We start from the raw sequence: 13,723 nt of genomic DNA, 5'->3' as shown, positions 1-13,723 counted from the left end.
AATGACAGTGCAGTTAATACTGACAAACTATGGCTACGTCCACACTTAGTGACTAGTCCTCGTGACAGAAAATAAAAGTGAGCAACATTAAATTAAATGAAGATGGCCACACTAAGCAACCCGCGACCAGCGACCACTAGCGACAGAAAAAATGCTTCCAGGAGCGTTTTTCAGTCGCTGCAACAAACGCTCCCAATATTATCTTCCGGCACCGGCTACACTAGGCGACAAGTCACTCCCACACACACCCAGTTTTTGCACTATTTTATGTATACAGGGTGTCCATAAAAAACGTTTCAGGACTTTGGGAAATGAATCCCCATACAAAAAGGAAGAAAAAAGTTTATGGGAAGGTATATCCGAAAATGCATATTTACCCAGATATCCGCCATTTTGTTTTTTATACAAAAATATTTTTATCTGTGAAGTTTTTTATTCGATGATTATGAAATTTGGTAAACATGTTAACATACCCAAGACCGAAAATAGAAAAAATAATAAAGTTGTTCCGATTGTAAATTTCAAAATGGCGGCAGTTTGAATTTTTCTAACTTAAATAACTCAAAAACGGCTAATTCTATGAAAAAATGTCAAGAATACTTTTTTTTAGCATTTTAAATTTCCTATCAAACGATACCAAGAACAAAAAGATCGGACAAAAGATAACTGAAATACAACGGTTTTTGTGTAAAAATAAAGCAAAGTTAGTCGGGGAACCCTTAATTTTTGCCCTTATTTTTACACTAAAAACGTAATATTTCAGTTATCTTTTGTCCGATATTTTTGTTCTTGATTTTTGTATCGTTTGATAGAAAATTAAAAATGCTAAAAAAAAGTATTCTTGACATTTTTTCATTAAATTATCCGTTTTTGAGTTATTTAAGTTAGAAAAATTCAATCGGCCGCCATTTTGAAATTTACAATCGGAACAACTTTATTATTTTTTCTATTATAGGTCTTGTGTATGTTAACATGTTTACCAAATTTCATAATCATCAAATAAAAAACTTCACAGATAAAAATATTTTTGTAAAAAAAACAAAATGGCGGATATCTGGGTAAATATGCATTTTTGGACATACCTTCCTATAAACTTTTTTCTTCCTTTTAGTATGGGGATTCATTTCCCAAATTCCTGAAACGTTTTTTATGGACACCCTGTATATTGTTCAGTTTTGGTCTGGCAGTGGTAAAATATGGAAAATATGTACCGGTAGTCAAAAGACATTTTCATCGACAAAACAAGCGTGATCATGAGAGGAACACTTTAGGATTAAGTATCTTCTCTACTGGTGCAATAGGAATACAAAACCTGGTGTACTTTTTACAACGTTGTCTTCAATTTCATTAGCTTGTCAAAGCTATGCTTATCTGAAAATACAGCAACAAATAATGTAATATTTGAAAATACAGTGCATTATCCCTAACAATGTGTGGTGGGGTTTGATAAAAACAATGTTTCAGGGAATTTACTCCATATCTGAGTTTCCTCTTCCTTTTTTAAATATTCATTCAATTAAATAGCAACAGATCCTCCTTAATTGTTAAAAGGTCATCACAACAATTCAAAATCACTCAATGTGACCATCTCCCGTGACCAAGTCGTGGTCCAGATCAGGGCAACCATGTCGCCTAGTGTGGCCGTAGCCTAAAACTAAAATGTAATACAGAAAATAAATACAAACCCATGTTTAAGCTGTGGAGAGTGATTCTGCAATGGGTTGGGCTTCATGTACAAATTAAACAGTGATTTGGTTGCAAGCCTGAACACAAAACAAAAAACAGTGCTCAGATGAAACTAAAAATGTGAAACCAAATTACATATAACAAAACAATAATGATTGAACTAAAGGTTTTGTAATAGGAACTACAACCAAAATGTAAATAAACAAATAAATCAAAATAATGAATTGTAAAATAAATAACTAACAATCAATGTCTACTTTCAAAGCAGCTAACAGTTTTAGACAGACCACTATATAGATTCTTCTTTTTTTCTTTTTTTTTACTTTAAATTTAAAAAAAAAACTGGAAAAGTGAGTGAACAATGGAGAAATTAGGAAAATAATCATTGATGATTTATTGAAAAATACTATTCTATTAATCCAAACATAATCCTGTCTACCAAAATATGCTTCCGTACTACGTTTTATTACATCTCCAATCCAAATCCCAATATACTTTCAATGGATAAAATATCAACAGGAATAACTAACTGTTTAGACAAACCGTTTAATAAATTCAAACAACAGTTAATAAATCTGAAGTGTATAGATTTTTTTAAATTTTCCTATGGTACATTAAAAACATACCTGTAATTGAGGTTAAATAATAAATAGGAAATTTTATTATAATCTCGGGGTAAAATCGCAAATTGCACGCAAGAGGATAAGAAATAACTCTAGTAAACACAAAGTGGTACAAAGCAGAAAGGAAGGGCGTCGAGGCATGCTAAAGTTACACGCGATCATAAATTAATAGAGTAAATATCTCACCAAACTCTTTGTGTTATTACTTATCTAGCCAACACCCAGTAAAAACTGCTCTTTCTGGCAGCAACTGCTTTATGGGGATCTGACATGCGCTGCGCATGCAGCAAATGATGTGCTTTATAAACTTGTTTAAGTATTTTTAGTTCTTTCGACCTCTTTCTAATTTTATTGTTTTCAATAATCAATAACTAACTAAATTTTAATTCCTTATTTTAACTTTTAGAGATACAATTTAACATAAAATTGTATTAGTACATAGCTATTCCACAAATAAAACTGTGATGGTTAATGTGCAAATTAGTTTTATGGTTAATAAACAAAAGCAGTCTGTTAATAATTTTCATTATTTTAAGGAACTTCTCAAAGGGGTAAGAAAGCTACCGATGACTAAAATACACACCTAGGTGAAGTTTACATCTCAATTGATAATCTCTCTTCATTCTAAAATCGGTCGTGCATTAATATTGTGCTAAAAGTGTTCCTTAATTGCACCAAGCTCTCAAAGGGGCCCAAAAATTGTTCCTTAGTTATGCCATAGATGAAGTAATATAATGAGATAGGCAGCCATATGGAGTTTATCGTGGGCGTTTTTATAGCCTAGTAGTGTGCTGCTCCTAGCGGCAATATCGAGCCCTACAATCTGCGTTACCAACGGAAGCGCAAACAATGGCATTGTTTCCCATTGTACATGCCCAACGCAACTTCGAGAGCCCGCTTCCCGGCTCATGGATAAAGTTTACTGTGTCTGTTGCTTGATTTTTTAACCTCGCAGTGTGCGTGTTAGCGTTAAAAAATGTTATTACTCCATTTATATTATTAAATTAATAAATATTTAATACCTATACTAGTGGATATTATGTGAATGAAGTATTATTTTAATGTTAGACCTAATTAATTAATTTTAATATTAGGCCTAACTGAATTAGTATGCTATATTTATTGTACGCATGAAATGTTAACGAACTACAGTATATACAATTTATTTGATATTCTGTTATAATTTATAATACTGTATTAATAATAATGTTATAATAACATTTAATTATTTACTTGGTTGAGACGCAACAAAACTCTGTTTACCTTTGTTTGTTTACTTTTCTAGTTAAAAATTCAGAATGTCCATACGTTTTATTTTCATTTCCACCTAACCAAATTTAGATTTCTAGCGAATTTCCCTATAAGGAAGTACAGTAGCTATTGAGGTAGCACGGTAGGACTTAGGCCCGGGACCGATTAACATTTTAATTTTTATGTCCACAGAGGCTAAAAACACTATTGATTCAAATTGTTATATGCATTTCTTTGTACATGAACGCGATTAATTTTGTCCTGATTTTCATGGAATTTGGGTTAAAGGTTTAGGGCGTGAGAAACTCAATGAGATTGAGTTTCAATTCCAAAAATTGTAAATTTAAAATTTGTATGTCATTAAGTAAACTGTTGCAGTTTGCTTGTTTATGGATATAATATGTTGCCCAACATTTTGAAAATCTTATTTATTTCATCCTGTACTAAAAATTTTGTAGAGAAACAATTGTTACTTATCCCATACCAGCAAACCTAATCACTTAAATCGTAAATCTTATGTTATTCGAACTGGGAAATAAATTTGTTTTGTTTATGGAAATTTTTTAGTGCGAATCCAATTAGGGAAATTTAAGTTTTGCTTCGTCAGCAGGTTTGCTGCGATAGGGGTATTTTAAATTAAAACTGTGCGCATTTTAACACAAAAAAGGGTAAGAGTTTGGAGTAAAAGTAGAAATGTTTTATTTTGAAGATTTGAATAAATATGACACAAAATCTGGTACAGAAAATTTTTTTTAAATTATGGAATGTCACCACCCACCTGCCAAGACATTCCTTTTCATTGAACAGATAAATTTTAACTAATTAAACATAAGTAACATTGTGACTACGGACACTATATCGGGGTTTTTAAACTAGCAACATTATGTTTTTGCACGTGGTTTATAATTAAAAACTAAATTTATCAATAGTATTTATATTAGTGGTACTTATAACAAATATACTTTAGTGGTATCATACAAGTGCAGAGTGACAAGTTATAAGACAAGTTAAAAATGAGTGAAAGTAAGACAAAATCGGTTATAATTATCTAGAAATGAATGTGGAATTGTCATTTTACTAAACGTTGATTCCGTACTCAGGATGTGCACATAAACAGATCCTGTATTTAACTTTTTCATCCATAATGTTTACGGGGTTTGTTAACCTCCGTCCATTGTTAAACGGCCGGCGGCATCAAAGGCGAGACGAGTTTTCACTTCACCAACCCGCCTCGGTCGGGGTGGTTCGGAGTACGTGACTCGCCACCGTCCATGGGGATGACACACCGATACAACTATATGGCATGTTGTAAATCAACCAAGTCAATTCACACTTCTGCACGAGTTTGGCCACTCCTAGGGCATTTTTTTGGTGATTCTTGTGTTAGTGTTGTGCCGGACGTGGACTGAAGAGGTTCAATTCAGTTAGCCTCTATGTAGTCGCAGTAGTTTCGTTAAACATTAGTTTTTATTAGTATACATGTGCCTCGTGATAGTTTTTTTTAAATACGTATCGTTATTAGTTTTTTAAGTTCTGTACAGGATTTTAGTGAACTAGTTGCAATGTGCTTTTAGATATGTCAGGCGGAAGCAAAAAGTGTGCGTTTTTATCATGTACGTCATCTCAACCAAAAGATGGATTGCGATTTTTTAAATTCCCTGTAAGAAATCCGGAAGTATGTGATCGTTGGGTTATCAATTGTGCTAACAGCCAGCTTATAGATTTGCCCCTATCTGCTCTCAGGTCTCGGGTTGTTTGCGAGAAACATTTTGAGCCATTATGCTTCAACAACCCGTCTAAGAGTAGTAAATTGAGAAAAGACGCAGTGCCTACTTTGTTTATTCAAGACACCGAAGTGCATCCAGACCTCGGAGTACACCAAACGGTCCCCAGAACAACCTCAGCCTCAACAACAGCTGATGATCCCGACAGTCAACCGCCGTTGTCTTGGATCGACCGACAACGACAGATGCACGTTGGGGCTGGTCCATCATCACTCGCGTTACAGCCTCCGCCACAGCTACCTCTGCCTGGACAATCTCCGTTCCTGCCTACGTCACCACCACAGTCATCATCGCCTCTGTCTCAAGAACCCCAGTTCTTGCCTCCGCCACCGACATCCCTTGCCAAAAGAATGAAGCTGTGCTCGATGACAGAATCAGCGCCCACAGCCGTTCACACCCCGGTCACAAGAAGTAAGTTGATAAGTCACGCATCTCCAGATACGCCCAGGAAAATAAAACTTAAAAAAAGACTATTTAAAAGCAAACGTAAACTTCACCAAATTTCTGAAAAGTCCCGGCGACAAAAGCTAAAACGTATATCAAAACATAAGGCTTATTCTACCGCTTGTGGTTATATATCAAGCGAACCTTTTAAAACTTTACTGAAAATGCAAATGTTGCATACAAGGGGTACGCAATGGTCAGAAAAGGAGAAGCAGCTTGCTGTAGAACTCCACTACAGATCACCAGCACTATACACCAACTTGATAACCGACAAACAATTTATTTTGCCAAGTCGTCGTACAATATCAAGTTGGGTTAATGTCATCGACCTTATGCCTGGAATTTCCCAAGATCTTATAGATAAAATGAAGTTCAAAGCAACGACCATGAACGACAATGAAAAACAAGTGGTTTTAATATACGACGAAATGGTCATCAAAAAACACCTGACGTTTAATGAAAAGCGTGATTTGGTAGAGGGGTTTGAAGACCTAGGACCCCACGGGCGATCTCCACGCGTCGCAACACATGTACTAATGTTTATGGTACGCGGCATATTCCACAAATGGAAAATGCCCATTGCGTACTACCTGAGTGGAACACCAACTGAAGGTAGTTTGCTGTCAAAGATAATTGTTGACGTGGTTCGAGAGGTGGGCAGAACAGGATTAAATATACGTGCTCTTGTTTGTGACCAGGGAAACAACAATGTGAAAGCTGCAAATCTCCTGGGAGTTAGTAAAGAAAATCCTTTTTTCTTAAACGAAAATAAACAGATCTTTGTTGTTTATGACCCTCCACATCTGATTAAATCCATAAGGAATAATTTGATGAAAAACAATATACTTTTTGAAAATGGAAGGGCCTCGTGGCAGCACATCAAAGAGCTGTATGAGATAGATTCAACGTCAACTACTGCTCGTGCACTAGTCAAGCTAACATCAAAGCACATTTCACCAAATGCATTTGATAAAATGAAAGTTAAACTGGCGACACAAATTTTCAGTCGTTCGGTGAAGGCCGCCATGACAACCGCTGTACAGACAAATCAACTCCCCAAGGAAGCCATGGAAACAGCAGAATTTATTGGCAATTTTAACGATGTTTTCGACTGTTTGAACAGCAAACTACTGTTTGACAACACTCCTCTTCGGTGTGCGCTTTCTGAAACAACCAAACAAGGACAGTTGGTAAAAGAAAAGCTTCTCAGTGCTTTAAGATGGATCGAGAACTTACAAGTAGAGAAGTTTAAGAAAGTCAGAGGGAGCACAGTCCGAAAACTTAGTAAACCACCTAGTTTTCATGGCTTTGCGCAGACAATAAATGCAGTGTTAAAGCTCTGGGAAATCTTGCATGCCGAGGGAATCACGTTTCTGATGACAAATCGTCTCTCCCAAGATGCAATTGAGAACGAGTTTTCGATGTGCCGACAAAGAGGGGGGTTCGACCGAAATCCGTCAGCTACAAAGTTTCGCCAGAATCTGAGGCACCGGATCCAAGTGTCGCTGATGAAGCCTCCATCAACCACTAATTGCGAGATGGACGACGAGGAAGTTTTGTTGGAGCAAACTTGTAAAGGCGTTGCTACACTTGCACCTCTTCTACAATCAAAATCTGTCTCCAGTGGCATTGAATATTAACCTTAACAGATTTTTTATTCTTCATAATACTTGCCTGTAAATTTTCCTAGATGTTAATTTGTTCGTTTATGCCTATTACGTATTAATTCGACTTTTACCATTATATATTTTTAACACCTTTTTACTGAAAATTATTGTATTATTGTAGTTTTTCTTTATTTTGATTGTTCTAGTAATTATTATTTTCCTCATAATTCCACGCATATTTATGTCGTATGCTTATTTTTATTCATGCAGATTTTTTAATATGGTTAATTGTACATATTTAAAGTTTCCTATTTATGTAAAATTTTAAGAACTATTTTGGAAATTGTCCTAGCAATTCTTATGATCTTCATAAGAAATATTTATCCAGAAATATTTATTTATTTTATATGCTTATTTTTATTCATGTTAATCTGTTGTTGATAGTTAATTTTGGTAAATTAAAGTTACCTATTTATGTCATATAATAAAAAAAAAACAATTTGGTAGATTTTTAACAAATATAAATTGTACTATTAAATGTGATATACTGTAGCTAATGAAAGTTTGAACACTTTTAGGGCTACGATTTAAATGTATGCTTTTAACGTAACCTTTTACATGTATATCGATAGTTTTATTTATTTTATTTGTGATGATGTTGCTACGCCATTAATCTTTTTAATTTGATGTTCATTTCATTTTTCATCATTCATAAGTTTGACCATTTCCTTTATTTATAACTCAACATTGTGCCTGCAATTATGCATCTTACATGCGTTATTATTTTTTACTTTTAATCTTTCTTGTTTAGACTTTGTACATTTTAAATATAAATATGTTATGTATTTAGATTTAGTCAAGAATGTGTATAGGTATTATTACATATACGCATATTAAAAATAGGGTTTTTTTGGTTATTTTTGAGGGAATATAATAACGTAAATATAGCTTTCTGTTTAAATATTCGTCATTGGTTGTTCGTCTCTTAGAGCGATAGTGCCTATCTCTAAGAGAACTTCTCCATAAAAGAAGTACCCTGTTTCTGGTGGGAACTTTGACGCAGTAACAGGGCTTTGTGACTAATGTCCACCGGCACTAATCTATTTTTATCGTCAATCTTAAAGCAATCTATTTCAACTTGTCGTACGGTGTTAAAATGTTTTCTATTCATTCGTATGCAAACATTTATACGGATACCTTCAGTATGATACAATTTGTATCAATATTATTATTTGTTCAGTTCAACAATATTTGTAATAATACTAATAAAAAAAAATTACAGTCTAAGTGACATTGACAGTAGATTTCAAAACAATAGAATCATATTGTTTATCAAGATTGTTTATAGTTTTTTTTTTTTTAGTAGGTATAAATAATATTGTAAGTAAATTGTTTAGGATAGTCAGTTTCCTTATTTAGTTCAGTATTTCAAAAAAAATTATAGTCCAACGTTTATTCTGCCAGGGCCACTTGTCGGCTTTACACGGGTACCGATGTCATAAACATCGTCCTTCTGCGAAAGGACGGACCCTCCCTTGCCAGTTCTTAGAATGTTTATAATCCCCAATCCAGGGCAAGGGATGTGTCCTTTGTGATTGTATCAACGAGCATCACATTGTTCAGTTCGCAAAGCTCTATAGGACGTGAGAGACTAATCCTTCCACGTATATTATAAGTCATTAGTTTTCATTCAATAATAATAACTAAATTTTAGTGTGTCCGAACTATACCTATAATAATTCTTTTGAGATTGGCGTAATTAACATGTCGAAATAGTTAATATTTTCGCGATCAGGAGGCGTAAAATTGTATTTCATATGATATAAACTAATTTAACTAATTCTATTACTTTATAATACTGGAAATTTCACTTGTAAACTTTTATTTAATGCTTTTACATTTTACCTTTGCTTCTTTAGTTAAAATATAAGTGGACGATTTCTTGGCGAACGAAAATAACGGTTTTAGGATTTATTTGTGTAAATAACTATTATGTACGTAAGTAATTATGTAAATGTGAATAACTATGTTAAAGTAAGGTCATATTAATTTTTGATAATTATGTTTTATTGCACACTTTTAAATTAGATGGTTGTCATTATTTAAGCAATTAAATGTTTATTGTTTGTAATAAAAACATTTTTCGTAATCGATAAATTGTGTCTCTTTGTGATATTGTTTAACTATTAAGTCCAATAATTAACCATAACCGAGCACTTATCGGCCCCGTTATTGTAATAACATAATACGTCATATTAAAGTATATACTTTCATTATTCAATAGCAAATGTCGTGGTTACTGTATAAGTTAGCGTGTCGGTAACGCAGTGCGGTTTGAGACAACGTACTGCGTTTAACCCACGACAGTGCTGCGAGCCGCGGACGGCCCGCGCAATACATCGTGCAGGCCCATCTAAAAACTCCCACGGTTTTATACACGCGGCTGCCTATCTCATTATATTACTTCATCTATGGTCACGCCAAGCCCAAGCCAGGTAGAGGTGAGTTGCCAGCAGAAGGAGTGACCTTGTTTATAAACGTGTCATCCTAACCTAACCTAACCTACTCAATCATACAGTCAAAGACGGCCGCCACTTGCAGTTAATAAACATATCGGGTGGCTCCCTGGAGTAGTTGGGGCAATTCAGGAATGCCCGACTACCTGACTCAGGTCAGTTGGCGCAATTAATGCCCGCCCCTAAAATCAACCTGCGTTCTTATTTAGCTTAGAGTAGAAAAATGAGTTAAGGTCGTAGACAACGTTAACTTCACCTACAGCGGTCAAAAAGCTAGGTTTCTTCTGAGAATACTTTATTTGCCCACATCAGATGCAACTACTGTACAAACATACATTATATGCTTTCTACAAAATTATCTACTACAAACTCATAACTCGCAAGCTGTATAAGTAAGCAGGGTCTGGATTATAAGATTATTCACATCTCCATGCACAATAAGCTTCGGTTGACCTGCTTGGACTACGAGTCCACTCCTCTCGCAATACAAGATGATTCACAACGAATGACTAAAGCACAATTACAAGGGTGCTCTATCCCTGTCACTAGGGAAAGTGACCCGACTAGATGGCCTGATCCCAAAGTAGAATCCTGGATACTTGTTGTTTTATTGTTTGGTGAACAGCAAGTAGCTATTTCAAAAGGCAAGAGAGAAGTAGTATTGAAACCAGGAAGTGTCAGAGCTTGCAGAAAGTTATTGCCCTACTTATAAATGCGAGGTGTATGAGTGCAAGATAAATTAGACAGACACAATGAGAAGATTAAGAAAAATGTTCTAATGCAGTTATGGGAACATTGGGTTATATAGCCATATGAAAATATTTTCAGGACTCCGTATGTTTACTACTCCTCACCGTCAAAATGTTTTGATGTTTGACAGATTATTTATAAAAAAACACCTAAAGCTGCATTTGCAAAATACACCCCATAGCGGCATTTGACCATTGCAAGTAAGAGGGGAAGGCAAAAACCACTCAGAGGTATGGGGTTAGTTTTTAGAGCCCCCTTAAAAGTGGAGGGGTGGCCGTCCTCCAAGACCCCTTAATAACCGCCTATGAATCTACAACATGGGTTCTGACCAAAATTTTACTACGGTACTTCCAGGCATTATTTTCTTAACAACCGATCCTAACCTATGTTTTACCAAACATAACCTAACAAACATACCTAGAACTGTGAGAAGGACTGTTGACACTGTTGAAGTCTCCCGTAGAGCTCCATCGTTTGCTGAGAAACAGACTGCCAGAGGGGGTGTGTGGGTGTGTGGCTGGGGGTGTCTTGGCCGAGGGGCGAGTGGGAGAGGGAGAGGGAGAGGTGGGGACAGGCGACACACTGCTGGAGCTGGGAGAGTCTGAGTGTAGCGACCCCGTGGACTGGTAGTGGACCACTCTTCTGGAACAAAGACTTTGATCACCTCATCATACAATGACATCAGCCAGTCAGGTTAAGTCAAGCTATCCGATCTCAGAGATAAAAACAAAACAACAGTTGCACAGACCCCACTAGCATAGACAAATAGAATTAAATATAGATCGACAGCAGTGCTGCGTTCAGCATAATTTTGGTACTTAACAGTCAGTTAACATGTTTTGTTCTCCCTCGGAGGATTACGCAGCTTGGGATTTTAACTTGAAGTGGCTATCGGCTATAAACATGTTGCTCATATACAGCTCATTCAAACCTGGAGGGCACAACTTATCAAATGGCTTAAGACATAAGTTCACAACAACAGAGTTAAATTGTACCAGAGTAGTCGAAATTTAAAAATGTCTACATGAACCCAACAAAAATGTGTACCAACCAAAAATGTATAGCAGTACCAAAATTAAAAGGTACAAATAGTATTAGTTCACCGAAACTAAATTAAAAGCGAGATCATAATTAGCTGTAGAGGTTTAGGAAACTTTTAAGTATTTCAGAGTGGTTCACATTCCAGTTTAGTAATACGGTGAAAACTATTTCTTAGCTAAAATTTATCTGTTTAAGCTTTACTTAAAAGTTAACGCTGAAAAGAACCAAAAAGAATATGTTATTACTTTTTATATGGGTTTATGTTCCTCCAAACAAGAATTAAAAAATTATCAAATACAATACATAATTTTTACAATTATTTATACACCAATAACACTATATCTAAACTGTCCACCTTTTTAACAGCAAAATGCAACAAAATAAGCTTAAGTTGCAAAGTCACATAAAACACACAATAAAAACGATCCACTTCTTTACTAGACAAAATACACATTTACATATGGAAAAGAATCGAGCGAGTGCCCATCAAAAACAACAGCTAGTTCAGGAACTATGAAGTTACCTGAGTCAGATCGACTAATATTTTAGGAAAACAATATAGGATCTATTTAAATCAAAAAACAATTATTTCTGTATATTATATTTTTCCCATAAGTAAAAATGCAAATATCTACCGAAGCCTAAGTCTACTATTTAGTTAATCAAATAATCAATTAATTGTGCATTTGCAACTAAGTGAGTTATATTTTATTGAAGCTTGATTTTAACAAATATTTCCTAATACAGAAAAAAATAATCCAAATTACAATGGATGCCTATATACACCTCGAGATCCCCATACAAACAGGCCTTGGAAAATAACCATGTTTATACCAACTGTGACAACAAACCTAAGTTTTCTAAGATTTTGTAACAAAATGCCTTGGTAAAAAGGAATTGTAAATTAAATTGATGGAGGGGACAAAATCGTTTGCTAGAAATGAAATATTTAGAATAGTAAAACAGTAAAAACACTGAATATTCTTGTAAGTAAAAATAGCTTATTCCCTATATGGGAAATTCGCTAAAAAAAAAAAAAAACATATCCAGCAATAAGATTATAAAATTCAAACAGAGATCGATTGAATTTGTAGTAATGTTCTTATTTGTGGCATTTGTGGGACAATTTATGCAGTTCTCAAAAACCACCCCTTCAACAAATTCTAACTTCTCATATTGTACCCTTAAAACAGGTTCTTGGTGTGAATAAAATTCAACTGTGTAATAAGCAAATTCCAATAGTTTCTTACTCTTACATGGAATTTACTCACAAATTCAGAAAAAAACTTGCACACTGGCAAAAACTAAAAGCAACATGTTTGTATGATTGCTTTTGATTATTGACACTCAAGCTGCAAACAATACGGAAAAACATTAAAAGACTGACACCAAAAACCAAAGCTGTCAACACGTTTTCTTATTTCACAGTTTGGCAAATGCAGCAAAAAGCTGTAATAATAACTCAAGAAACCTTCTCAAAGAACTCTGGGTATCCTGGTGCAATCTGCTGAGTGTTCGCAGAGAACCAAAATTCTTGTGTAATCTGTAAAACAAATTATAATAGTGCAACTAAAACCAAAAATACATTAACTGATAAGCATGCAAACCAAAAATAACAGTGTGTCAACAACAAAACAGTCCCTTGGAAAAAAATAAATTGCTAATAGTCCAAACACTCATTAAATAAACTGATTGTTTAGAATAAGACTTTAAACTGCTTATTGAGGTGACTGGGTATCATTTAACCAAATTATAAAAATAAAATAAACCAATTATCTGTTAAAATTCAAGTTTCTGGCCTCTGGGCTATCTTGTTAAGACAATAACAAGTTTACATACCTTTGGCAAATAGGCCAACGATTATTCAGATTGCTCAAAAGTCTGTATCCAGTTGTACCTGAAAGGCTAAAAGTCAATGATAGCGCCTATTTTGAGGGTAAATACAAGGGCAGTTCGGAAAACAACCTCCGTTTACTTCTCACGCAGGAAGTGTAAGGGGTAGTGCCGCCATTCTAGGGCCT

The 13,723-nt window shown here is 34.8% G+C and overlaps 1 protein-coding gene across 5 annotated transcripts in view; it reads right to left on the bottom strand.

Annotated features, from left to right (window-relative positions):
• Positions 1-13,723, bottom strand: part of LOC128985765 (echinoderm microtubule-associated protein-like 2) — a 102,116-nt gene that overhangs the window by 16,936 nt on the left and 71,457 nt on the right. For 3 of the 5 annotated variants that reach the window (XM_054405617.1, XM_054405616.1, XM_054405620.1), the window contains 3 exons: positions 13,174-13,245; positions 11,079-11,303; positions 1,686-1,763 (listed from right to left, as the gene is read on the bottom strand). In XM_054405617.1, coding sequence (XP_054261592.1) covers positions 1,686-1,763; positions 11,079-11,303; positions 13,174-13,245 — 375 coding nt within the window. The remainder of the gene's footprint in view (positions 1-1,685; positions 1,764-11,078; positions 11,304-13,173; positions 13,246-13,723) is intronic. The other 2 variants (XM_054405618.1, XM_054405619.1) reach the window with 2 other exon arrangements.

The sequence above is a fragment of the Macrosteles quadrilineatus genome, unplaced genomic scaffold, assembly GCF_028750875.1.
Source record: "Macrosteles quadrilineatus isolate MER2022 unplaced genomic scaffold, UCM_ALF_1.0 Scaffold_2__2_contigs__length_208266976, whole genome shotgun sequence".
NCBI lineage: Eukaryota > Metazoa > Arthropoda > Insecta > Hemiptera > Cicadellidae > Macrosteles > Macrosteles quadrilineatus.
Note: the sequence above shows the minus strand (reverse complement) of the source record. Positions and strands in the feature narration are given on the sequence as shown.